Genomic DNA, 27,919 nt, shown 5'->3' on the forward strand with positions numbered 1-27,919 from the left:
ACGGTGTGTTACTCTTTACCCCTAATGGTAGCCTCTGAGGAAATGCTACAGAAAAAGAAAACCCACGCAACATGTTCCTGCTCTGCATAAGTGATGTACGGACAGCAGAATTCAGCTCCTCTTGGCTTGGATGTTAGGCTATAGTGTGGCCCAAAACTTGGGATATTTTTAGCACACAGTTTATATATACACATATCCCTGGCTATGCTGCTGGTAGTAATGTGACATTTTATATTGCCTCAGGTTGTACTATCCAGTCCGGGAGTGTGCACAAAATCAGTGCCTCCATTCATCATGGAGGGCAAACATTACCATTTTGTATACATCTTGATTCACTGCTCTGCAAGCTAATATTCATGTACTGTGAGAGACTAAGCTCCCCCACCACCCCGATGCTACCTTCTAATTCCCAGTGGTGTTTGGTCATGAGGTTGCTGCCCCAGCTGCAATGTTTAACACTACCTGGCATACATAATGCAATCATCCTGCTGAGACGCTCCATTATCCCGCCTATAGACCCCAGACCAGGAAACACATAGTATGATGGTTGGGATCCATTGCTGTACAAGGCTGAAAATTTTACAGCCTATATAAAGAATGCAAACTTTCAGGACAATCCTAAGCATGCTTACTCAGACATGTTCAGTGAGGCCTTAATACTCCAGCCATCTTCATATCAGTGGTAGATCTTGTTCTGGGCAATCAGCTGGGCAAGGAATCTTTCACAGATAAATTGCCACGGTTCTTTTCCCTGTTCTGGGTGAGTGGTTTTATTTAGCTTATCGACTCCATAGTATTCCATAAGTTATAACCAGAGCTACGTGTCTTATCTGATTGGGCCACCAGTGCGCTGCCCTTCTCTTTTGATTTTGAAGATTGCAAAGGCCACCAACAAGCTGACGGCACGCCAGGTCCCTAAATGCAGCCTGCAATTGCTTTGAAGAGACTCTGAAAACCAATTTTTAGCACTCCGGTCCACCAGTTTCTGTCCAAGAAAGCATCCTGAATACCTTTCAGCCACTCAGACTCTGCCTGGAACCTGGCCCGCCAGGGAACAGTGAAGCCAACTAGACCAGCTTGAGTGTGGCAATTAAAAGCACAGAGCAGGAGAATGGAAAACCCCAGGAAAAGCAGCAGCAGCACCACCACCAAGACTGCTCTGGAGGCATCTAAGCAATGGTGCTCTAGGAGCCTCCAAGAGTTGTGAGTATAAGACCAAAAGCTTATGTGGCATCAGTTCTACCCGACAAGTGGGGGAAGAGGATCCACAGCTAAATTAGAAAAGCTATTGATAGGAATTATCCCTGCACTCTGGTTGATGATGCCAGCTGTAATCCTGAATGACAACTGTGTGGCAAAGTCCTCCTCCTGGGCCCTGCCAAAATCCATCAATCTCATGAAGAGGTATCCTGTGTTCTGTTTGTTTGGCTCTATTTTCCTCCTCGCTGTGCTGTCTCATCTCTTCCTGTAGCCTGGCCCCGATGTAACCTTCAGCACTGTTTACAACGGGGGAGGTGAGCAGAATTCAGTCTCACCCAATGAACTTTATTCATTTGACAACCAGAAACTCTGTGGATCAAGCTCTCAGCCTCTGGGTTCTCACTCAGGGTCCAAAGAAACTCCCAGCTCGCCCACAAAAGTCTCACAATGAGAAGAGTTCCTAGAAACAGCGGACACCATCCTAGTTTCTCACTCTAGACTCGCTTTTTACGGGCGGGCTCAAAGTGGCTGGTACTTTCTCAGGTAGCCCAACAGCTGTGTCCCATTCAGCTGCCCTCTCCACACCCAGTTCCAGCAGGTTTGCCGAGTTTCCCAGGGGGTCCAGACGATGGGAAAAGCTCCTACTCTTCTACTCAACAGCACATCCTTCACTCTCTGCAAGTCTCCTCCAGCTACTAATGGAGACTGGGGACAGGGATGCCTCTGACAGCTAGAGAAAAAGCCCACCAAGTGATCATCTTCGAACTACATATAGTTCTCCCCCCCCCAAGAAGAATAACATGTTGCACCCTTTCCAGGGACTTGAAGACCATCCCCTGCACCCGTTGTTTACCTCACTCACCCTGACTGATGGCGAGTGGTGGTGGTGCTTGGTAGGCTTGCCCAGCTGCTTTTGCTGCTCATTCACCTTCTCACGGATGACGGCAAACTCCTTGCCATTTTTAGGGGGCTTTATCCGTCCACCGCCACTCACCACACTGGAGGCGGCATCCACCACGTTCTCTGCAATAGATACTTCGGTTTGTTCCTCATCTACACAGACAAAAAAAGAAAAGGAGGTGGGAGAAGAAAGAAAAGGGGCATCAGCAAGGCTTTCCCCCCCAGTTCCGAACCCAGTTCCGGCACCTCTCAGGTGGGCGCCAATGCCATTATAAGAGAACGAGAGAGCTGTTCATGGTGAGTTCTGGCACCTCTTTTTCTAGAAAAATTAGAACTGGCGTATTGGTTATGTTAGCCACAGAACCCAAATGCTCTGCCCAGAGATGCCCATGATGGAACAAATTGGGAAAATCCCCACAGTGAGGGATATGAACTCCAGTCACAGCTCCGTGGAAGTGGCATCCCAGCTGTGTGAGATTCCCAAAAAACTCCCCCTGCAGAGCAGCCAAGACAAGGTGGAGCTTCTGCTTTGAGGAAACACTCTCTCCCCGCCCCCTGTTCCAGCCTTTAAATGCTTGGTTACAAAAATGGTCAAAAGTATTTAATAATGCATTTATTTCAAATCAGAAGTCGCACATGTCTGAACCGCAGGAGACCATTTGGCTAAGCATGCAGAACATTATGTCCCATTTATACTGTAAGGAGAAAGATTTTTTATTTTAAAATGGATAAGCTAAGCATCTTGGTCCCCATCCTTTGATGATCCCCCTCCACTCAGATACTGTGGGCCAAGTTCATTCCTGACCTGTCACCCTCAGGCTTTCAAGAGGTTCCAAAGCAGAATCTGAGCTGAACATGGCCAAGTAGCTCAAGGGGATGGGGGATGGGGGGTGAGGGGCAAATAATTACTCCTAAGGGCTCTGGTTAAATAAATAAAATGAATTTAAAAAGAGGCCCCTTTTTGGGAAATAAGTAAAAAGAACCAAAAAAGGAAGAAAGCAACTAGATGAGAAATCACGCCAAGAATAATAATAACAATAATAATAAAAAGCAACATAACAAAGCAGGCTTTGCATTGTTTATAAACAAATTCACTATCTCATCATGTAACTGAAATCAAATACAGTGGTACCTCGCAAGACGAATGCCTCACGCAACGAAAAACTCGCGCAAGACGAAAGGCGTTCGCGGTTTTTTTGGTGACTCGCAAGACGATTTTTTCTATATATATTGCAAAAAAATTTCGGTTTGCGAAGCACAGCCATAGAAAAAATTGTATTGCAATTTTTTCCCCTATGGGGAACCGCGCTTTGCAAGACGAAATTTTCGCAATACGAAACGACTCACGGAATGAATTAATTTCGTCTTGTGATGCATCACTGTATACACGATTGTATAACAAATGTAAAGCCCCCCCTACAAGATCTTAATGAAAGGCCAGGAAGGGGAGGACAGGTCATCATTCAAGTCATGGCTGAGCTGAAAAGATTCACGATTTTAATGATTTTTTTGGGGGGGGGGCAGCGTGGAAAAAGGTCTCTTGTTCTGGTACCTTCATCAACACTTCCAAGCTAAAATTTCAACTGTTTCTTCAATGTGTCAAAATGTGAAACTTTTTTTCCCCTACAGACAAATCTAATTGGCTATGTCACGAGTTAGTTCTATTTCACTGAAGATCAGATAAAGATAAAGATCAGAGCCGGTGAACATTTGGCCTAGTCCTCATTTTAGTCCATTCTGCCTTAACCAGCAACCTATGGCATCTAGGTTTGATTTCAGCACAAGTCAGCTGAATTTGGACCTGTAGCTGTTTGGATGTCGCCAACTCCAGACCAGACTTTTTACAGGCGGTTTCTATGAGCTTCTATGATGAGGCTCAGTACAGATTGGCTGCCAAAGCCTGACCTCACCTGGCTGGTGTAGGAGCATGCATGGAAACATCAAAAATTCACTGACAACTGTTGACTGTGACTTGGCAAAGACCCAGCTGCTCCAAACCTCTTATGCAGAACCTCGACTGTCTTTCTAGCCCGCATGACCCCTAAATATTGCACAGTTGGGAAGTGCTGCCCAGTTTTTCACAATTAGTGTGACAAATTCAGCTGTGGTTTCACAGTTTTCCCAGGGCTGAGCTGGAGCCATACCAGAAACCAGACCTGGGTTCTCCAGCCCCAAATCCCTTGCTGGAATTTGGAGATTGGCCTGGCATGCAACTGGCATACTTCCTTTGATCAAGTCTTCATAGAAGACCAGGGTCCAATTTTGTTGTGCTTTAATGCCTGGGCTGTCCAATCCAATGGTATCATATGGCTCACCTGTCCACCAGCGTCAAAGTTTCAAATTATTACCATCATGTAGCCTAAAATAGTCTGCTGGGTACTTACCAAGGTAGCTTCCTTCCAGCCCAAGATGATACTTCCCTACTAATTAATGCATGACACTGGCACATAATTATTATTATTTTTTTAAAAAAGATAATCACCTGATGATCCAGCCATCATTGCATGGTTGGATTTGTGCTTAGCTCAAAGCGTTAAGAACTATGCAAAAGCTGAAGATCTGGAACTCAAGGCTGGTCAAGAGCCTTTCAGATAAGTGATGCAATATTAACCCCACTCTGCCCCCTCCTCCGATGCATTATCTTCCGCTGCTGTCCGGTCTTTTCAGCATAACTGTGAGAGTAGAAAAGGGATTGCTAAGCAGGAGAATGAACAGTATGTTCCAATGGGTGGTTGCTTAGCAAGTTCCTCTGGTTGTCCCGGACGGCTGCTGGCACAGGGATGATCCAAATGGGCATCCCGTGGCCTCCTTTGGCTGTCACCTCCCCACAGGAAGTGCTTTCAAGCCCTTCAAAAGCACATGGAAACGGCAGCTTTGACAATCCCTCTTCAGCACGAGCAAATCCAGCTTTTAGCAGCATGCCCTACTTGCCCGTTTTGCTCGCTTTCCATCGCTGAAGGTACATATTGGGGGCCTGAACAATGCACTCATTCTTCCCATCCTTCCCCGAGCTGGTGTGATGCAGTCCTCTTCATTCATTCAATTTATAGTCCAGAATACATGTCCCAGCTCCGATGTGTTGCGGCAGCATCCCCGCACCAACCTTTTCTGAACTTCTGCTGGGATCCTTGGGCAGCAAAAGTCTCAAGTCTGCTTGGAGAGGGAAAGATTTGGGAGGATCCCCTGCTTTTGCAATGTCTGCTCCAATGACTATTTAAATGCACCGGCAGAAGTTGAACTTGGCACTTAATCACTGTGGAGGCAACCTGCTTTGCCCTGGATATGACCACAATGGGACTATTTTTTTATTGCAGGAAAGACATGCTTGATAGGGGAAAGATCCTAGTTCTATGTAACTAAGGAGGAGAATGCAAAAAGCTATGCTTGCCCTTGCATCTTAGATGGAGAGATAGCCAAAACAGACACCTCTCCCCTAAGGCAAGGCATGGAGAAGAAAGAAGTAGCAAAATGAGGTTAGTAGCCCTAAGAGTATCGTTCTAGCCATCAAGGAAGGTCAGCAAAGGTTAGAGAACAGTCTAGGAAATGTGGAGGACCCCTCTCTATCTGCTCTTTCCCATGCAGACATATCAGCCTCCAGGGCAAGCCCAGTTGCATCCCAACACTTCCAATATATTTTAGTCTAGTACAGTGGTCACCTTTAAGCAAACAACATTCCTGTGCCTCACAGTTGTTCTCAAATCTTGTCATAGCAAAATCACCCATAAAGCAAGAGGGGGAAATGGAGGCACTGTGGGTGAGTAGCTCCCGTGTCCGAGAAATTGGTCAGCTGTCTACCCTGGATGGGGTTGCACTCCCCCCCCCAAAAAAAGGAGCAGGAGGGGGGTGCTTCTGAATTCAGCTCTGTCACTGTAGACTCAGGTAGCCTCAGTGACTAGAAATGCCTTTTACCAACTGTGGCTTGTTCAACAGCTATGGGCATTCCTGGACTGGGAAAGCCTGCTCACAGTAGTTAATGCAATGGTTACTTCAAGGCTGGATTACTGCAATGCTCTCCATGTGGAGATTCCCTTGCACTTGATCCGGGAGCTGCAGCTAGTGCAGAAGACTGGCGCATGATTGGTGACAGGAGCGAGGCCTTGTCAGCATAAAACACCTGTGCTCAGAGGTCTGCACTGGCTGCAGATTTGATACCGGGCCAAGTTCAAGGTGTTAATATTAGCATTTTAGTATTTTAACTTTTGTATGCTTTAAAGGAAGGGTTGTGAGTTTTTCTTGATTTTATCTTTTTGCAAACTGCCTTGAGATTTTTGGTCAAGCGGTGCATACATTTCATTAAACAAAATAAATAAATAAAATTAACCCACACTTTTCAAGACTATTTGGGCATCACATCATTGGTTCTCACCCTGGCAGGCGGGAAGTAGGCAGCAGCGTAGCTAGCCGCCTGGCCGCCCTGGGCAGAAAACCCGAAGGCACCCCACTGGGGGGCGGGGTGTCCATCACGCGCATGCGTCATGACGCACGACACACGATGCACATGCGCACAGGAGGGATACGACGTGGCGACACGGTGACACAGCAGGCAGCGGCGTCCGGCAGGCCTCCCCCTCTCCCTCTGCCCCTCCCTCCGCCTGTCCTTACCACACTCGAGGCGGTTCTCCTCACAGCCAGTTTGCGCTGGCTCCACAGGGGCTGGTCCTGCTCACCTGCCGCCTGGCTTTCTTCAGGGCCATCGTGGAAGCGGGTGAAGGCTGCGCTGCTGGCGGAGGGGGGCTCCTCAGGCAGGGAGGAGACGCCGTGGAGGAGCCAAGTTCAGAAGCCGCCAGAGCTCTTTCCGCAGCGCACCCCGGCCTCGCCTCCACATGGGCAGCGAGGGGCGCTCGCAGCGGTGGTGGCTGTCGGAGGTGGTCACCCCGGTCCAGCCTGCTGCCCCCTACCCAGCCTGCCACCCGGGGCGGCACGCCCCCCACCCCCACCCCCATTACTATGCCACTGGAAGTAGGAATACCTCAGCTGAACCATAGTTTAGTGCTGGAAACTGTCTTAAAGAGCAGGACTCAGCTCCTAAGGGGGCACCACTAAGGGCTGCTTTGCACATTACAGAATGCTGTGGGGGCCAAGACGCTTGCTCTCCCACCCCACCCAAATTTCCACAAACACCCCTAGATGCATTTCCCACCACAACACATCCACCCTGTTTGTCCTGGAGTGTTCTGCTTTTCAAGGGACAGCAGTGAACAAAATGCGGCAGGAAAGAGTCTTTGGGTAAGGAGTCACACACTCACATTCCTTTGGATCCAAGCCATGAGTCTCCCCCACTCCACCCTCACCAGGATGTGTATATACACAAGCACACACAAAGAGAGAGAGAAGCAAAATAAAAAAATTCCTTCAGTAGCACCTTAAAGACCAACTAAGTTTATATTTTGGTATGAGCTTTCGTGTGCATGCACACGAAAGCTCATACCAAAATATAAACTTAGTTGGTCTTTAAGGTGCTACTGAAGGAATTTTTTTATTTTGCTTCGACTCAGACCAACACGGCTACCTACCTGTAAAGAGAGAGAGAGAGAGAGAGAGAGAGGATTTTGCAGCCAATGGGGCAGGGCTTCCAACAGACACGTCCAAGTTACAGGCTATGTATGTTTGCTGCCTATCTAACCTCTGCTGACAGGAGGTGGCCAACCCTTGGCATAAACACACCAGCAGCTATGTGCTTCCACAAAAGTGACAAAAAGAGAGGTCCCTATGCCTTCAGTGATACAATTTCACCTCGGGAACCCAGAACTGAATATTTTAGTATAGGTTTTGGGAAGGACAGAGTGCAGTATGGCCCGAAGTCTGACTTTCCACTCAAGAAATTGAAGCCGGTGGTGGTGGGGAATTCTACATATATATTTTTTCCAAAACACGCACGCACGCACGCACGCACACACACACACACACACACACACACACACACCAAAAGGTCAAAGAAGTGCTCCACCCTACCCTTTTATTGCTGTCTGTGTGCCCATCTTTGATTTTGTCCACTTTACCTCCTCAGCCACACTGGCTTCAGCAGAATGTATTAAAATATTGTTAGCTTTGAAACCACATCACACTTTTCCACTGTCTATTTTCCAGACAGTGGTTCTGCCCAGGGCGTTCCCCTCCCCTCCCCTCCCCCTTTTCCTTTCCCCATTTCACTTTGCATTTTCTCCGTCTGCCTTTTCTTAAGGTCACTCATGAGGAACTGTTTATCAGTGATTCTATGTCCCATATAGACCAAACCAAATCTGGTTCCATCCACTTGCAGGGCACTCCACTTAGATCATTTACCTTAAGCTTAAAGGAGGAGCTGCAGACGTCAGACTATTAGAAAAGGAAAAGGAAATATCCATTTGCCACATCTGATAAAGTGGGCTGTGCCTCACTACTCAACCTGCCCAAATGGCCTCTCCAAAACGAACTCTGACCTCTTGAGCAAAATTTGCAATCACCAGAATGGCAGTTGTCATTCTTTTAAGAAAGCAAGTTCAAGTTCTTGTAATGTTCCGTTTTAGGTAATAAAAGACTTGGAAGCATATGGGCAGCATCTGGTGAGAGACGATAGAGGAGGCTCCATAGATTTCAGGAAAATTCAGAAGGGGGTCACAATTAGCCCCAGTTTGGCTCAACCTAGATCTTGGAATACATGGCAACCCATGCTTCGGGTGCATGGAAGAATCATGAAATCAATCCTCATGCCAAACATAATTTTAAAAATCAGCTAGCAGCAGACCCAGTCCTAACATTAGGCAGAGTGAGGCAGCTGCCTCAAGTGGCAAATGCTGACGAGTAGCAGCAATATGTTGAGGGACATTGCTGTGCTACATACCGGTAGCCTACAGCACATTGCCTAAGCTAGTTTTCCCATTATTGATGCTACAGTAAGGGAAGTCATGACTTCTTTGAAGTTGTAGAAGAGTTATAGGTATGCTGTGGATATTTCCAACACCATCGAACCTCCCCACAAACAAATCAGTATGGGTGCTCATTTAATAAGTGACCTCTAACCTCCCTGCAAATAAATAAGGGTGACTTTTCAATGATCAGGGCATCTTGAAGTATCCTCATCCTGGTGTCCTTTTCACTTGCTCTGTTGTTTTCAAAGTCACAGTGGGATTCTACTGCCAAGAATTTGCATAGACCTGTTTGAATGCCACAGAGTGCCTCAGCTTAGGTTTATGGCACACTCATTAAAGCTTGTTGCAATCTTCTGCTTTATTCCTTCAACATTGTCCCATTCCCTTTTCTCTGCCTATTGGCTTCCTATCTCAACATTCCCCAGCATCTACTCTCTGAAAAATCATTTCTGCAATTGATTTCCACACCTAGGAAAGCAGCCTTGAATTTCAGTTGGGCGAAAGTTGCTTGATTAGTAAAATACCCATTTGAGAAGCATCAGCTACAAAAAATCAAAATGCCTTGCAATTCATACTCATAAAAGCCAGTGCAGCCCAATGATGTTTGTCCAAATCCTTCTTCCATAACACTCTGGCCTTAAAGTCACTATCTTTCAGTCTTCATAAAACAGGAATAATGACCTTCCACACAGGACTAAGACTGTGAAGCACTTGGCCCATTAAAACAAAACAAGAAGTTATTAATAACACAGTTTTCCTTTCTTCCATTCCTTCATTTTCCATACTCAAAACATCAATGGAACCAGTAATGTGATACAGAGTGGAAAGAATGCTCTGTAACCATTACCATTTCCTTTTCATGATTTACTCACAAAGAACAAAGTCACCCCAATAGTTTCCTCATTTTTTTTAAAAAAAAACGGAATAGTTTGTGGATTCCTCCAGTATGTGCACAGGACAAAGAATTTAGTCTTCAATAAAGAAGACAAGACATTCCAGTGCTTATGCCCAGAAGACAGCAGGACCATCACTAATTTTTAAAAAAGCTATAGTGTTTTTAAAAAATCATTTTAAAATTATTTTTAAATCATCATCAACAACAACACCTTGCACCTGCTAATTTCCAAGTCTGAGGGAGTGGGACGTCTCTAAAGGGCACAGGCAACTGCTAGCAGAAGCAAAAACTCAATTGGGTTTCCCCAATATTTTGTGTGTTGCTTGTGTGCTGCTGTTTCATTTGTCCTTCTAACAATTTATTTCTCAAGACCCCATTCTTTCCTTGGGTCCTTCAGACCACAGACTTAATTCCCAAGTAGGCCTACTCTCACTTTCCCCCTTTATGACACATTTGCTCAGAGTTATTTGTGTCTCTGGTTAGATCCCCCATGTTCCACAGCATGGCAAGCTATAATAGGCTGTAAAGTCCACAGTGAGGGCATGCAAACCTCTTCTTTTGTCCCGACTTCTTCTTACATATCCAGCTGGAGTACTAAGAGAGAGCAAAGCCCTCTTGTGGTCAATGCCCTCCAGCTGGAACTACGGTAAGTATTAAAGTTTATATGAGGCTGTCACTTCAATCAGTAACCCTGTCTCTCTGACTGCACAATATTGCTATCAGTTTGTGGGGTGCCTAAACGCCCCTTCTAATTATTGGGTGCCATATACTGGATTTAGCATGTGGAAATACATGCCAGGAGACAGCCTAGTGATGACCCACTAAATATAAGTCTTTAGGAGGACAAAGGGAGTGGCTCTGTGCTAGAGAGCAAGTGGGAGCTCCCCTCCCCAATTCAGAATTAGTTAGAAAGACAAAAGCCTTTGAAGTAGAGTTCTAAAGCAGTGGTTTTTAGGATTGCAGCTGGGGATGATGTGGACTGGAGGCAAAATAACTGCAGTCAGTTAAAGGCAGCAAGCAGGAGCACAGTGGGCAATGACTAATTTCTGCCGGAATCCAAGACTGCGGGCCATGGGAGAAGCAATAACCTCTTGGAGCACAATGCTGTGAGCTCCTCTATCATAGGTACAGGTTCTAAAGGTAAAGGTAAAGGAACCCCTAACCATTAGGTCCAGTCACGGACGTCTCTGGGGTTGCTGCGCTCATCTCACTCTATAGGCCGAGGGAGCCAGTGTTTGTCTGCAGACAGCTTCCGAGTCACGTGAACCAGAGCAGCGCACGGAAACGCCTTCACCTTCCCGCCAGAGCGGTACCTATTTATCTACTTGCACTTTGACGTGCTTTCGAACTGCTAGGTGGGCAGGAGCTGGGACCTAGCAACAAGAGCTCACCCCGTTGCGGGGATTCAAACCACCAACCTTCTGATTGGCAAGCCCTAGGCTCTGTGGTTTAACCCACAGCGCCACCCGTGTCCCTTATGCTGTATATATGTATAAATAATCCCCATATCATAAAGGCACCACAGTCTCCAGTGGACCCCTAGAATCTTGCACTGCTCAGAAATTGAGGTGGTGAGTAACAGTATTTAGAAATACTGTACAGTTCTCAACACATGACATTGAGTTATGGGTTAGAATGAAACACAAGGCTGTTTTTAAGGTATTGGGCATGTCTAGGTTTAGCCCTGGTTTGCTAGTCCTTAGTCTAACAAATGAGTATCACACACAGATGCTCAGAAGGACAGTGAATGTAACTTAGGTTTGCATTTCCACTTATACCAACTAATTAACTCCAGTAAATTCTTGCTGAGTAGTGAGGTGTTTGTGGAAAGAAGTAGGGCTGTGACATCTAAAATCTGTTGGATCAGTGTTCTGGAGCCTTAGGGCTTAAGACATCCCTGGACTACAAATCCCACAATCCCCAGTCATCTTATCCAATGGTCAGGGGTGATAGGAGCTGTAGTCCACAGCAACAAAGGACAATGAAAAAGAAGAGGTAGGACATAGCTCAGTTGGTTAATCTCAGGGTCCTGGGTTTGAGGCCCACATTGGGCAAAAGATTCCTGCATTGTGGGGGGCTGGACTAGATGACATTTGTGGTCCCTTCCCACTCTACAATTCTATGATTCTAAGAGAGAGGAGGCAGGGACAGAGGCATCTAAGGTGCATCCTTTTGCAGAGACACTAAAAAAGGACTGGCACATCAAAGCCATCACCACCAGCTTCCTTTGCTTTCCACACCTTTAGCCAAACCAAACAATGTATTGGTCTCCCTTGCAATGTTTTGGGAAGAGCCAGAGAGTGAAAGATACATTTTAAAACTGTTGGAAAATAGGATGAACCTAATTTCACATCATCATTTCACATCATCTGAACCTCAGCCTGAAATATGTAGAAAGCCTTTACAAACACTGGGATTGGAAATGGCACATTCCTACGAGACTTCTCAACAGAACTTACAGGCTCTTTAATTCTCCTTGAGACCCTCACAAGACAACCTCTCCCCTACCTCTTCGTCTAAAGATAAAGCACATCAGCTGAGTGAGAGCAAGCCGGTTAACAGCAAAATTGCTGAATAAAGCTGCCTGCTTTGCTCTAGGCACTAGAAGCAAAAGCTGAAGTACGAGCACCTGCAGCTAGTATATAAAATTTCATAGCTCCTAAAAATAAATCCATGCTCTAAAACACTCAGAACCATCCACCGCCCTCAGTTAATAAAAAGGCTGTATTGTGTTACAGCTGTTACAGCTACTACTACATCTGCTAGTGTTTCAAAAGCAGATACGTCTGGCTCAATTGTACTCAGTTTATAGCTACTTTATTTCCATCTCCCGGACAGGTTTATTTTCCCTTTTCTAGTGGAAAACTCCACCTAAGGTGGGCATGAAAAGCGCAAGCTGTTATCGCTTGTATGCCTTGAGCCAGCATTAAAAGCAAGTCCCTTACCCCATCTGAGCTCTGAAACAGATCCTAAATAACCTGGCAGTGTATGCTCTAAGTTGGGGACATTTCAAAACACTGACTCTTAACTCCTTAGAGGGGAAAAGCCCAGGCCAAAAGTCTTCCAACCAAATGCTGTAAACAAAAGTCACCCGGCTCACCTCACCAAAAGCTTCTGATTTTGCAAAAGTCACAGCACAAAAGAAAATCCAAATTTTGGGGTTTTAAAAAAGCAATTAAGCTAGCACGACTAGGAAAGTCATTTGTCCAAAACCCTGAAAAACCCCTTGCTAGCTGGAGAGGGCAATAGTGGGTCAAATGAACCATAAGGTATAAAGCAGTTTCGCTTGTTTTAACGCTGCCTTGTTCCTTCCTTTCATACACATCCATGAAACTGCTTCTCCCATCAATAGCCTTAGACTGTGGAATCGATTCTGGCTTCCACTTTCCAATTGCTCCACTGCATCCTGTCTTGTAGCCACAGCAAAATCCCTAGCAACCTGCAGGAGAGAGAATAGCCACAGTAAAACAGGCATGGAGGACCCTCAGCCCTCCAGATGTCACACCAGCCAGCATGGCCAATGAGTAAAGACTATTAATGTCCAGCAACATCTGGATGGCCACAGGCTCTCCATCACTGCAGTAAAGGCTTCACATAAAGCCAGGGAGTCCCTATGCGATGGGTAGAGAAGCAGGAAGCTAAAATGGAGAGAGACACATCAAGCTTTCAGGCAACATTAGGAATCAGCTATATTACATATAAAGTGCTCAGTCTTCTCCAAGGGGATCACACATATAAAATAATGATAAAAAAATGAACAGCACAAGTTAATAAACATCTATCTTCAAAATAGAAGGAATATAGGATATGGCCACAGCACCAACGATGACCTCATTTGCTGAGGCTATGTGTCAATAACCTAAATTGCAAGACAAGATTCAATTAGGTTGAGTGCTGCACCTCATTACCGCTATTCAAATTTCACACACATCGCTGTCACGCTGCTGAGAACTGCTGCACACCCAATTCCTGGGCTCCGGGCCAAGGCTCCCCTCCATTAGAAACAAGAACACAAAACCACCCTCAAATTATGCTTCCAAGGGTCCTGCCCCTTTACCCAACATGTGAAGGTCTCTGGAGGAGGTGGCAGGCGTGGAAAGGGAGCCAGACCACAGAGAGGGGACCTGAAGCGGCCTGCTGCTTGCCTGGTCTAGTGGCCTGGTTATTAACCCAGCCAGAGACAAAAAGGTGGTGTGATAAATAAGCCTGTGCAAACTGCCCTCATTACAATTTGAAACCAGCATTCCCAACCCACTTTTGATTGCTCTGAGAGCCACAGGCCAGTCAAGGCTTTCTTTGTCACCAGCTAGGTTGCTCTGTTCAAGAACTTGCAAACACCCATAAAATTTCTTCTAATACAGTATATGGGTAGGCAAACTAAGGCCCGAAATCTGGCCTGCAGACGGTCCGGGAATCAGTGTGTTTTTACGTGAGTAGAATGTGTTCTTTTCTTTAAAATGCATCTTTGGGTTATTTGTGGGGCATAGGAATTCGTTCACCCCCCCCCCAATATAATCTGCCCCCCCCACAAGGTCTGAGGGACAGTGGACCAGCCCCCTGCTGAAAAAGTTCTTCCCCATTAGGATCAAAGATCTACCCTGGCCCTGTTGCCCTAATTGAGTGATTTTCAACCAGTGTGCTGTGAAACCCTGGGGGCCAGTACACTACAGGAAAAGTGAGGGAGGTGCAGGCAAACCAAAGACTCTCTATGGTTTGCCCTTGCAACATTGTCCTTGATTGCTGGCCGTGCAGGCAGGGGCTGATGGGAGTTAAAAGTTAAGTATTCAAAACATTAGCATAAAATATTGCATTATGTCACCATATGAAGGCAGCCCTTCATGTGTGATATTTTAATGTATTTTTAATCTTTGTTGGAAGCCACCCAGAGTGGCTGGGGAGACCAAGCCAGATGGGCGGGGTACAAATAATAAATTATTATTATTATTATTATTATTATTATTATTATTAGCACTGAAATATTTTAAGGTGGATTTTAAAGCGGAACAAAAAGGAGCATCCATGCTCCCTCCAGCTACCATAATCCACTAACCTGAACATTCATGCTAACAATAGCTTCTTTTTATATTAATTACAGTAACCAGTTGCAGTGTGTGGATGTTGCTGCAGTAAAATGTACTAGACTGCCCTTTGGACTGAAATCCCAATTGCTAAATGACATTCTTTTTTAATCAGTGGACGAATACTGGACTTTGAAACTCCATTTTATATGCCAAAAGTTACTTTTGTAAAGGAGGGAAAACAAGAATGACATAGTCCAAAACTGAGTACTGACAAGGTAAGCTCCTGAAAAAACCATCATAAGTACCAGTATTATCTGTTTCCAAGTTGTGAAACCAAACATAACTATGCACTCCTCTCCCCACCACCAAATTCTCATGAAAACCACAGAGCCTAGGGTTTGCTGATCAGAAGGTCAGCGGTTCAAATCCCTGCGACGGGGTGAGCTCCCATTGCTCGCTCCTGCTCCTGCCAACCTAGCAATTTGAAAGCACGTCAAAGTGCAAGTAGATAAATAGGTACTGCTCCGGCGGGAAGGTAAACTGTGTTTCCATGCGCTGCTCTGGTTCGCCAGAAGCAGCTTAGTCATGCTGGCCACATGACCCGGAAGCTGTACGCTGGCTCCCTCGGCCAATAAAGCGAGATGAGCGCCGCAACCCCAGAGTCATCCGTGACTGGACCTAATGGTCAGGGGTCCCTTTATCTTTACCCTTTACCTAGGATCAGAATGCAGTCTCCATTTCAGAGTTTATGTTGCTTTCCTTAAAAGGTTTGTATTTTAATCCTGTCTGAATACTTACATTTGTGGTTCTTGGTTCTTCATTTCTTGGTTCTTCAATCAAGCGACTTCAGGAGGAAAATTATCTGACCTCAGTGGCGCATGCTGAAAGTTGTGCTCTCTTATGTCAACACATTTCTCTCTCACTCACTCAGACACACATCTTGACCCTCTATTACTGAGTTGTACTCTAGTGTACAATAATAATTTTCAAAACTGATGTGCTTACAATTACAGAAGTCTTATGAGAATCTCAGCACTCTGTTTACCAGCACATTTTACTAGAACTCTCAAAAGAATGTGCTAACTTCCCCAAATACCAGATAGCAGATAGACTATTTGTCCATCTGTCCTCTCTGTTGTGGTCAGAATCAAACAAAGTAGAGTAACTCCTGACCACTTGAGACTAAAAGGGGACAGTGTGAAAAGTCAGGATAAAAATCCCTGCTTTCATTTGTGGATATATATTTGCAATGAAATAAAATAAAAATTTCTGAATGTATCAGATAGAGGTGAATACAACTAAACAGTCTAATGCAGCCAAATTGTCACTTTCAGTTGCCAAATATTAAGATAAATCAGCTTCTATACACCATAATGGCATTCAATTTACATAATAAGGCAAAGGAAAATGAACATCGCCTTTTGCAAATAAAACATTTTCAGTTGCTAAAATGAGTTTCTGGCTATAATGAAATGAAAAATTACTGCTTCAAAGTAGATTCAGAACTCACAGTGTCTCCATTTTTTTTTAAAAAACTGAAAACATATGCTTTTAAAAAACACATTTTTTTATCTTTCTTACATTAAGCACTTTTTTTTTGAAGAACAGTGTTGCCCACCTATCCATTGTCAATCACTTGAGAATGTAATTAGAGCCTGATGGGTCTATCTAGTTCAGGATACAGTACTGCACTCATAGTGGACCATCAGATGCCCAGGGGATGCTGATGAGTAGGACGTGAGTGCAACAGGAGTCTCCCCTTTCCTTGTACTCTGACAGCATAGACAGGACAGTTTGGATCCTTCAAGTCTTATCCCAACCTCAAGGAACCAAGCTATGAAATATACACAACAAGTCGGCCTATTTTGCCATCTAGCCTGGTATGGTCTTAACTTGATAGGCGCTGGCTCTTGAGGGTCTTGGGCATCATCTGCTACGTGATCCTTTTACCTGAGGATTTGAACACGGGACCTTCCACAGAGGAGGAAAGAAAGTGAGATGACTGGGATTTTTTCTACCTTCCTACACAATACAGTCCCCGACCCCCAAGGCTACATCCTCCCAAGCAAAAGCTTTCCCACATTTTTGTCAGTGCGCCCACATGGGGAATCCCCACCGGCTTGGCAGCTCCAGGAGGGAGGGAATTCAAAGCAAAATAATCTCGTACCTCATGAATAAATGTGCGTGTGATTTCATTAACAAAACAAAAAACTAATTCAAAGTGGGGTGCTGACGAGGCCCAGCTTGACGCCACGGGCGGAATGACGTGATTCGGGGACAGTCTCTGCATGCACGGAGCTGCTCCCTCCAATCAGGCGCTTGTGAAAAGGGCAAATATCGCCCTGTCCAGACACATTTACCCGGGAGGCTGTCAAGCCAGGCGGCATATCTAACGCTCCGTGAAGTTTTCCACTCTACTGCCGGGGCAGTTTCCAACAGACACCGTCAAGGTTGACAAGCCTAAAATCTGTCACGCCTCCAGCCTGAACCCTTATAAAAGAGGAAAAGAAAGGAAAGAGCTGCGTCAGGATGAGGACAGCACACAAAAGACGCAAGGAGAGGCACGTCAGCAGGGAGGTTGCAACACAGTCTGAGTGATGCTCAGCAGCTGGGGTTCCAATGCTGGTTACAGCTTGTGCTGAGGAGGGGTTGACAACAAAAGGGGTTTAAAATTTAATAGGACATATCACATCGGGGAGAAATAAGGGGTGTCCTTTGTAGATGTCGTGCTGCCCAATTGTCTGCTAAATTAGGCACATCAAAGCCCACTGGAAGCCGATCAGCCTAGGCGACTGGAGTTCTACGTAAAATTGGACTATTAAAATTACTGGGTAGCAGAGTTTAAAGACACTATTCAAAACTAAGTGCACTCTCTACACTTCACAGTGGATACTTTTCTCTTGCAAGCCGATTTCAAATAGTTCTCAAAAATTTGCTTCCTTTGCAGTTTTTCCAAAAATGTGAGGCTTTTTTTTAAAGTAAAAGAACTGATAGCATGTAGGCTAAATACCTTGCTCTGCTGACTTTTCTATTTCCTGACTATAGCATTCATATAAATACTTTTTTTTCTTGTACTTGAGATTAGGGATCTCTTTTCCCAAAGTGTTAAGCCTGGTGGGTGCTGCAGTCAAACCTCAAGCTCCTGGCAGGGGCGAAATTCTGCTACTTGTTAGCTTATCAAATTATTTCAGAGGGGGTTTCTGTAAGTGGGAATGCTCCCCAAGGATGCTCCCCAAAAGCAGGACCTATATTCTTGGCATTTTTGGTTTGGGGTTCACAGCACCCAGCAGAACAGGCATTGGAAAGATTGGAAAGTTCTAGGTCTTATTTACCTACACACTGAAGTTGACGAATTGTAGTGTCTGAATGGCGTCTGCTTAAGAATTCTTGAAAAACTCAAACGTGAAATTGCTGATCTAACAAAAGTCATATTACTTGTTCCTAAAATCAGCCTCCATACCAGAGGGCTAGAAAATAACAAGAAAAAAGGGGATTGGCTGAAGGAATGCAGGAAATTGCAGATCTCCTCACCTCAGTGGTGACACCTGGGGCGACCCGCCCCCCTTGCTCCCCGCTGGGACTGCCTCCTCTCTGTTTCCCACAAAAAATAAATTACATAAATGAATGAATGAATGGATGGATGGATGATTGAATGAAAGAATGAATGAATGAATGAATGGATGAGTTTCTTAGGTAGAGATACATTCTATACTCATGTCTGAAGCTTACAACATGGCAACAAGGTCTTCTTCAAATTAGTTTTAGTCCTCATCATTGAAAAGACTGCAGGTATCACCCCCAAAACACCTCACCCACAGATGTCCACTATGTTCAATTTCTGGCTGTAACAGAGGTCTTATTTTTCAAAACCATATTGAAGCAGGGAACAAGGACCACTTCTTATTGAATGCTGCTGCTGGTTTCTGCACACAGAGTCAGGGGAGAGAGGGAGGGAGCCACGATGCCAGGCAACCGTGTGAACTGGGACAAGAATTCACGATAGAAAGCAATTTCAGTTTGGCTAACATTTGCTTTCACGAAGACCTCGGATTTGCCACCATGGTCGTTGCTCACATGGAGAATTCCCAATCAAATTGTGCCCATGGATCATTATTGCATCTAAAGCCCGTCAATAGGAAAAGTGACTCAGTAGAAGTCTACTTGAGCCGGCAAACAAAAGGGAAAGGGACACTGTGACAAATTAAACATTCAGCATAGATTGCGTAATGGCATGAATAATTCTTTTCAAAATAAAGAGGTTTCTGCAAAAGAACCATAGCTTGCCTCAACCCCCAAGACCTCAGCTAAGAAACAGGAGCCCTTGGACGCTATTTTAAATTGAACACTTCCTAACTCTGTTAAGCTCTCACAATGGAGGGATATATTTATAAAAAGACTGAATTGCCCACTTATCTGTGACTTTTCTCTGCGATCCTGGGGAAGAAACAGCTTTTCTTTGGGGAATATCATTAATGTCACTTTAAATAAAAAGACATGTGTGATTAATTTTGAAACAGTGGCTGTAGTAGATGGGAAATTCCTGATAAATTCACACTGAGAAAGTTCAGAAAACCCACCAGGCCCATTTCATCTTTCCATCTGATGCTTTGCTAGCTTCCCATTGGCTGTACAAACTTCCCATTGGCTATATTTCAAGCTTCCCATTGGCTGTACTGTATTTCATGCCTCTGATCAACTTAGCACTTGCCCAGAGAAGCTCATGTCACAATAAGGCATTTAATCTTCAAGGTGCCATCAAACACCTTCCCTCAAATTGAGACGTATGCATCAGCTTTTGTCTTGGCAAAGCAAAACGAACTCTGCTGGGAAGGATGTAGACAGAAACATAGCACCCAAGACCCAAAATTGCAGCAGGAGTATGACTGAAAAAGGGCAAGTCCACAAGTTACACGCAGATCAGGGATGGGGAATCTGCAGCCTTTCAGATGTTGCCGAATTACAGCTCCCATCATTTCCCACCATCCTAGTTGATGGGACCAGGAGATGTAGTTCGACAGCATATGGAGGAGGGACCATGCATTTCCCACTCCAATGTACCCATGGATGCTAAGAGCCTTAGCATGATGATGGTGTGGGAATGAGAGAAGAGGAAGGCCAAACAGTCAGGGAGGCCTCACACAGGAGAACTGTCAGACAACAGAAGAGTTGAGCATCACAATTCCAACACTCTGAAACTTCCCTATAAAATGCCTTCCCAGATCTTGCATTAACATTCTGAGATAAACAGAGGTTCAGGAACTGCCCTCAGAAAGCAGACCCCAAGCCAAGGCTGTGTATGTAGTGGACAGAATGCTGGGGCTGAGATGGGAGGGGGACCCTACTTCATTATGAAGCTCGCTTACGCAAATGGCTACCTCTCAGTCTAATCAGGGGAATATAATGGGATAGCTCAGTAAAGCCAAAGTGCAACTTATGCACATTTAACTTGTGAGCATTCAGCTTTACACACTTGGAGAATTTTTAAAAAAGCAAAATAAAAGGGGGTGGGCATCCAGGAAAAAAGGGTTTGGCAGTTCCATCTGCCATTGACCCCTATGTATTTTGACTAAATATTATTTTGGCTTAGGAGCTATCCCCGGAATGTAACCCCAGCGTAAGCTGAGTTGCCTGTATATACTTCCTTGGCTGTGGAAGGGTATGGTACAACTTGTTCATTTCTTTAGAGAAGATAGCCTTCACACATTCAAAAGAACTACATTAAGATTTGAGCTCAGCTATTCCAATCCCTCAGAGGGCTGGCAGAATTGGTTTGGGGCTAGATCAGGGGTAGCCAATGTTGTTAGACTCCAGCTCCCATCAGCCCCTTCCAGTGTGGGCAATGATCAGAAATGATGGGAGTTATAGTCCAGCAACACCTGCAAGGCCCCATACAGGTTATCTATGGAATAAATGGTACTAGAGGTCATTTCCAACTCATACATTTTTATCTGCCAGCTCCCAAGCTCCTGTAGAACTCTATACATTTCTTTCTGTCTTAGCAGAAAGAAATGTGCCAGAATAAATCACAAAGCATATCATACAAGTTCTTACTTGACCCATCAGTCACCACAGAATGGGGAAAGAAATTATAGACACAGATCCTAATTAGAGGTGTAGCCATCGCCTTCAGTAGGTAGGTTTAGTTCTCTGATCTGTCAGGGCACGTTCACCTTCGTAAGTCAAGCCCCAAGACATACCATCTCACGATGCAAAACAAAAGCTTAATCTTTAAACGAAGTGTCTTGCTGGGCCAATTGCCCTGCTGAAACAGCTGCTCCTCCACCTCCTCCCGAAACCTTGATGGAATGCAATAGTGGATGATCCTGGCCTTGTGACATTGACCCAGGGATGAGAGGCCCCACTACAAAGCTGATAGCTGGAGAAAGCCAAAAACAAACTTATTCATCAGCTGATGGGTCTTCTTGGGACAATTGCGTGGGAGTAGAGGGTGAAGGTGAGGACATGAATTGGATGAAGAGCAAAGCGGCAAACAGAACCACCGGAGCTCTTCTTCAGTGGCATTCTGATAGCATTAAAGCTTCATTCACCAGCCAAAATCAAGCTCCTTTCTTTCAACCCTCTGGCTGTGTACACATTACCATTTACTCTGACTCCACTGCACTCTTACTGCTGGTATTTGAAGCTGTGTACATGTAACGTACATTAGGGACATGGGTAGCACTGTGGTCTAAACCAGTGTTTCCCAACCAGTGTGCCTCCAGATGTTTTGGGACTACAACTCCCATCATCCCTAGCTAGCAAGACCAGTGGTCAGGAATGATGGGAGTTGTAGTCCCAAAACATCTGGAGGCACACTGGTTGGGAAACACTGGTCTAAACCACTGAACCTCTTGGGCTTGTTGGCGATTCGAATCCGCACAACGGAGTTAGCTCCTGTTGCTCTGTCCCAGCTTCTGCTAACCTAGCAGTTCAAAAGCATGCAAGTAGATAAATACCGGTAGGTACCGCTGTGGTGGGAAGGTAAATGGCATTTCCGTGCGCTCTGGCACTCTTCACTGTGTCCCATTGCGCCATAAGCGGTTTACTCATGCTGGCCACATGACCCGGAAAGCTGTCTGTGGACAAACGTTGACTCCATCAGCCTGAAGCAAGATTAGCACTGCAACTCCATAGTCGGCTTTGACTGGATTTAACCATCCATGGGTCCTTTACCTTTTACCCTACACATGATGTTAGCCACAATCTATTCTGTAGTTTCTTGAGAAATACTGCTGTTTGATGCATTTCCCCCTCATTCCAGCTTTCATTCCATTTGAAAATGTAAGCCACATTCACTTTTCACTTAAGCTGAGGTGTGTACCTTTGAGACAGCCATTGCACATGTGCAGATGAGAGATTCGTGAATAGGAGTTTGCAGGGATTGCAAGCATGGGGAAACCAAACAGGTAATGCAAATGGGGGGGCATAGGGGGGTGTCCAGAGGGAGGGAGGAAAGTCCTATTGTGCAAGTTGAAGTCCTTGTGTAGGATTTCCACTGTTGAGACTTACTAGATCAGGCATCCCCAAACTTCGGCCCTCCAGATGTTTTGGACTACAATTACCATCTTCCCCAACCACTGGTCCTGTTAGCTAGGGATCATGTGAGTTGTAGGCCAAAACATCTGGAGAGCTGCAGTTTGGGGATGCCTGTACTAGATGAACCCCGCCCAACATGCATGGTTTCAAAAGATGGTTTAAAGATTGATGCAACTTGGAAGTTCAAAAGTTTCACAAATATATAATTTCCTCATGGCTACTATGCAGGTTTAGTATTTCAGATTAGCAATGAGATACTTCAAGTTAAATTTCACTTACATTTTCAGGGTGAAATTACTGTTTGCATTTGTTTTACACAAGAAATATGAGCGTACTGTACTTGCAAATGAATTTTTAAAAGCCGCATGATTTTAGAGAGAGAGAGAAAAAAATATTACCGTATTTCAACAAATTACTCTTGTAAAATTTGGATTCATTCTAGAGAAACATTCATTAGAATACTTAACCCTCTTACTTTGAGGGCAATACTACAGTAGAAAGATCAGCACAAATCAAGAGTGCAGAGAGAATTTAGAAAATATATTGTGTCACAGCAGCTTCTTATACAGAGGGAGAGAAGCACCTTGAATATAAATAAGTGTTCAAAATAGGTCAGCATGTATTTCCTTTGCCAGTGAAGGTTGATTTCCGCCTCCCGTTCCCCTTATACTTAGTTTGGATGGTGGTGGAACACAAACGGCACTCAAAAGTGATGTTCTACATCTAAAAATAGTTCACTTTTAACATTTAAATAAGGTGGTGGTTTAAGAGTTTGCCATAACTTGTTAAGAGAACTTGCTCTTAACATTGAACTATTTAGCATGTCAGATAAGTTTAGTACAAGTGCAGCCTTAATTGCTATGCAAGAGAAATAAATGTACTATAAAAAGTAAGGGGATAGGTGTCTTTATCAGATCAACTTTGTGCTAGTTGAAAGAGCATCAGATCCAAAAGTTGCTCCACTGAGTTTCCTGCTTTGTGATCAGATTTTCCTAAAAAATGAAGGTAAAACAAAGAGGATGTTCCACCCTGCCTGCCTATTCTGTCTCCTTCAGAGTCTGTTTGCGTGCCATAGGGCTGTAGTGTTTAATATGAGTTTGGTGACATCTTATTATGTTTATGTCAGTAGATGTTCAGTAAGTCAGCACTTCAATTCAAAGCTTGTTTATCAATACTGATTTTATTGCAATCCACAATTACAGTAGGGCTTTTAATAATAACAAAATTACTTTTATAGTACATTCAATGCCTTACGTATGGTGCAGAATGTTTTTAATTTTACATATGTACAGTGGTACCTCTGGTTAAGAACTTAATTCATTCCAGAGGTCTGTTCTTAACCTGAAACGGTTCTTAACCTGAGGTACCACTTTAGCTAAAGGGGCCTCCTGCTGCCACTGGGCCGCCACACAATTTCTGTTCTCATCCTGAAGCAAAGTTCTTAACCCAAGGTACTATTTCTGGGTTAGCAGAGTCTGTAACCTGAACATAGCTGCCAAGTTCCGGATTAAAAAATCCAGGACCAGCAGTGGCGCGGCACCGGAAGTCGCTTCTACACGACTTCCGGACATGCGTAGAAGCGACTTCTGGCACCACAGACATTTTGGAAATGGGCAGAGCGGCACCAGAAATATGGCCGCTGGCAGGAGCTGCTTTCCGGGGGATTTACGGGGTATAAATCCATTCGGGAGACCAGCGGGAAACAGTAAGAAAATACGGGGGTTTCCCGGGAAAAACGGGGTACTTGGCAGCTATGAACCTGAAGCATCTGTAACCTGAAGCGTTTGTAACCTGAGGTGCCACTGTCAATTGATATTTATATAGGGCTGCCATATTTCCCCAGACATGACTGGGATTTCAAAGGCGGAATTGACGTATGGGGGGTTGGGAGAGATTTCCAAAAGGCGGTGCTTTGTCCTGGATCTTAGGCAAGTCAATCAAAAAAGGGGGTGTCCTGGTTTTTACTTTTTGAAATATAAAAGGGTAAAGGTAAAGGGACCCCTGACCATTAGGTCGAGTCATGACCGACTCTGGGGTTGCGTGCTCATCTCGCATTATTGGCCGAGGGAGCCGGCATACAGCTTCCAGGTCATGTGGCCAGCATGACAAAGCTGCTTCTGGCAAACCAGAGCAGCACACGGAAACGCCGTTTACCTTCCCGCTGTAGTGGTCCCTATTTATCTACTTGCACTTTGACGTGCTTTCGAACTTCTAGGTTGGCAGGAGCTGGGACCAAACAACGGGAGCTCACCCCGTCGCAGGGATTTGAACCGCCGACCTTCTGATCAGCAAGCCCTAGGCTCTGTGGTTTAACCCGCAGCGCCACCTGTGTCCCTATGTGTCCCTGTGTCCCTTTTGAAATATGGCAACCCTATATTTATACATACTGTACTGTATTATATTCCAGTTCTGACCAAACACACTTATAAGTATGAAATCTAGATCCCATTTCCAACATTCCTGTGTGAATATCTAATGATGGAAACTGGGGGAGGTCATACTGTGACAGAGCAGGAAAGGACCTGACAATCCCCCCTGGACTTTTTTTAACGGTGTATGGGGAGGGCATAAAACCACCTCCATTGGATTTTGCAGGATTCTTACCTTTCCCTGAAAGAGCACTTAAAACCTGCCAGCAATGTTCTGGGATATCCCTGGGGCGGGTGGGAGTGGGGAGAGAGGAGGAGGAGAATTGCAGTGCTAATCCCTGCCACTGCCACAAAGAAGAAAACAGCACAATCCTAGAGCTAGTGGGAACTTTTCTCCATAAGACTAATTGCTATGTCAGGTGATTTAATGGAAGAGATCCTGGCTGGAGAAGGAATCCTTCCAATAAAAATTATCCCCCAATTTAACAACCCACCTGATATGATTAGTAGACATTTACTGTAATGTGCAGGCAAAGCCTGAGACCAGGGCCAGCCCTATCATTAGGCAGAGTGAGGCAGCCGCCTCAGGCACATGCTGGGAAGTAATGAGGATGGAGGTGTGTGTGCTACAGAGCTTACCCAGAGTCCTCTAAGCAAGCCTGCTGACCTCAGTTGTGCTGTCCCATTGTCAGTGTTGAAGACTGTTTACACACCACACATGCCTTCCCCCAAAGAATTCTGGGAACTGTGGCTTATGGGTGCTGAGAATTGTTGCTTTCTCTGTCTAGGTAAACTATGATTCCCAGGATTCTTTTGGGGGAAAGTTGTGTGCTTTAAACGTAGGGTGGGTAATATGCCACGGTAAGATTTAATTTCTGATCAATTTCCATCCACGATGCTTTGTCACAGAAGTAACTGATGCTTTGAATTAAGATGCATTAGCTTTAGTGCATCTTAGTTTGAAAACAGAACTTTCAGAGCAACCCAGCTTCACAATAAAATTGATTTCCTTTTTACTTTACTTGTTTATAAAGTTGCTATTTATATATAAAAAATTTTTTTATGCTGTTCAGTACCAAGGGGTTATTACATATCATTTGCAGCATTGCTAATTTGCTCTGAGTTTTGGGACATGACTTTTGCCATTTATCCCCAAACTTAATACAGTGGAACCTCAGTTGTTGAAAGCTTCAGAAGCTGAACAATTCGGAACCCGAACACCAACAACCCAGAAGTGAATGCTTCCATTTTTGAACGTGCCTTGGAAGTTGAACAGCTTCCGAGACACATTTTAAAAGGAATTTACAGATCGGCAATTGCTCCTCGGTTGTCAAACATTTTGGAAGTTGAACGGTCTTCCAGAACGGATTGTGTTCGAACACCGAGGTTCCACTATATACAAACACTCTAGAATCTGAAATTCTGACAAAATTAAGGGGTCAGAATATGTTGATATCACAATCACACACAATCTTTTTCAAAGCGCATCACAACTTCCCAAGGAAGTGCTGAACGAATGCACAAACATTAACTGGGTACAAGGGCAGTGGCAGAATAATATGAGCATGTTCTCGGTCACCGACACAACCACTGCAGAGATTGTGCAAGTCTGCTGTCCTCTGAAAACTGCACAAGCCTAGGAAATGTTGTGAATCCCAAAGGCAATGGTGCCCTTGAACTGAAAACAGTCTTATGCAAATAAAAAACACATCAGCCAGGAGATCTGAACTCTGGGGATTTTACATAACCCTATAGACATGCAGGGGAAGGAAAATCGACAGCTGGGCAGCCCCAGTGACCTAACAAAACTTTTTCTGAGGGAAAAGGGCATCATGCTGGCCACTCTTAGATTAAAAAAAACCTATTCAAAAAAGTAAGTGGAGGAGGAGTGCCTTGTTTGCACTCACTGTTTTATCTATAAAATAACTAAGAGTGCTGTGATACTTTGCTATTAGGGAAATGCTTGGCCACTAAGGAAGGTTCAGCTAAAAATTGTGCAAGCGCTTGTGCTGGAAGGGTGGCACCCATGGAGGTTGGCCTCTCATATCACTAATGACAGAAGCAGCACCCAGAAGTGACACTCAAGGATTTCACAGAGCTAGCTCTGTCTCCTTTCTCACAAAGCCGAGAAAACTAGTTCTGATAAAAAACAACTTAGGAGATAGCCCGTTACATAAAGTAATAAAGATTATTCCCATGGAAAATAGAAGAAATATTAAATGAGAATGTTACAGCCCACCATGGAACTATAAGCCACGTCTGCTTTACCCAGACCAGGCATCCCCAAACTTCGCCCCTCCAGATGTTTTGGACTACAATTCCCATCATCCCTGACCACTGGTCCTGTTAGCTAGGGATCATGGGAGTTTTAGGCCAAAACATCTGGAGGGCCGCAGTTTGGGGGTGCCTGACACAGACTATCTATGTTTTATGACTACTTTTAGTATAAAAAGGAAGTTAAGTGGGATAATTCTACTGGCTTCAGTTGAATTACAGTAGAAGAACTCAGGGCCGTCTTAAGGGTATCCAGCGGCGTGGTGCAAAAATCCCTCTGGTGCCCCCCCCCCACGTTTCCGGCCCGGTGGGCAGGCTGGAGGGCGGCGAGAGTGAATGCTGCAGCAGTTTGCCATGTTCAATTTATGACAAGCTGTTGTTCCACCAGGGTGGATAATTATCTAAAGCCTTCCCTATGCCCAGTTCTATCCAACCTCAGTATATATAATATTGTTTACCTTTCTGCCTGAAATGCAAACCCAGAAAGGGGGGGTGATGGGGCAACATCCTGATTTCAGAAATGCAACTCCTCCTCAATTCTACCTGCTCTGGGTATCTGAAGAAGTGTGCATGCACACGAAAGCTCATACCTATGACAAACTTAGTTGGTCTCTAAGGTGCTAATGGAAGGATTTTTTAATTTTGTATTGCTCTGCTTTTGGTTCAGAACACCCGAACAAGCCTGCTCGGGATGGCGCAAGATACCTCCCGCACCCCGTCTCTGATGCTGAGGTGGACAAAGCAGGGCGCCTCTTGCGAGCCGCCCCTTCGGGGTCTGAGGAGTCAGCAAAGGGGAGGCTGAAGCCTTTGCAGGATGCCCTTCCTCTGACTCCCCCCCCCCCGGCCTAATGAGCAGCTGGAACAGCTGGGGAAACG

The 27,919-nt window shown here is 44.9% G+C and overlaps 1 protein-coding gene across 2 annotated transcripts in view; it reads right to left on the reverse strand.

The window, feature by feature from the left end:
• IGFBP2 (insulin like growth factor binding protein 2) overlaps nt 1-27,919 on the reverse strand; it is a 59,113-nt gene that overhangs the window by 9,472 nt on the left and 21,722 nt on the right. Inside the window, exon 2 of one of the 2 annotated variants that reach the window (XM_060278475.2) lies at nt 2,063-2,253. In XM_060278475.2, the coding sequence (XP_060134458.1) occupies nt 2,063-2,253 (191 nt within the window). Of the gene's footprint in view, nt 1-2,053; nt 2,254-27,919 lie in introns of both variants that reach the window. The other variant, XM_035128175.3, reaches the window with a different exon arrangement.

The sequence above is a fragment of the Zootoca vivipara genome, chromosome 1 (assembly GCF_965207765.1).
Source record: "Zootoca vivipara chromosome 1, rZooViv2.hap1.1, whole genome shotgun sequence".
Classification (NCBI taxonomy): domain Eukaryota; kingdom Metazoa; phylum Chordata; class Lepidosauria; order Squamata; family Lacertidae; genus Zootoca; species Zootoca vivipara.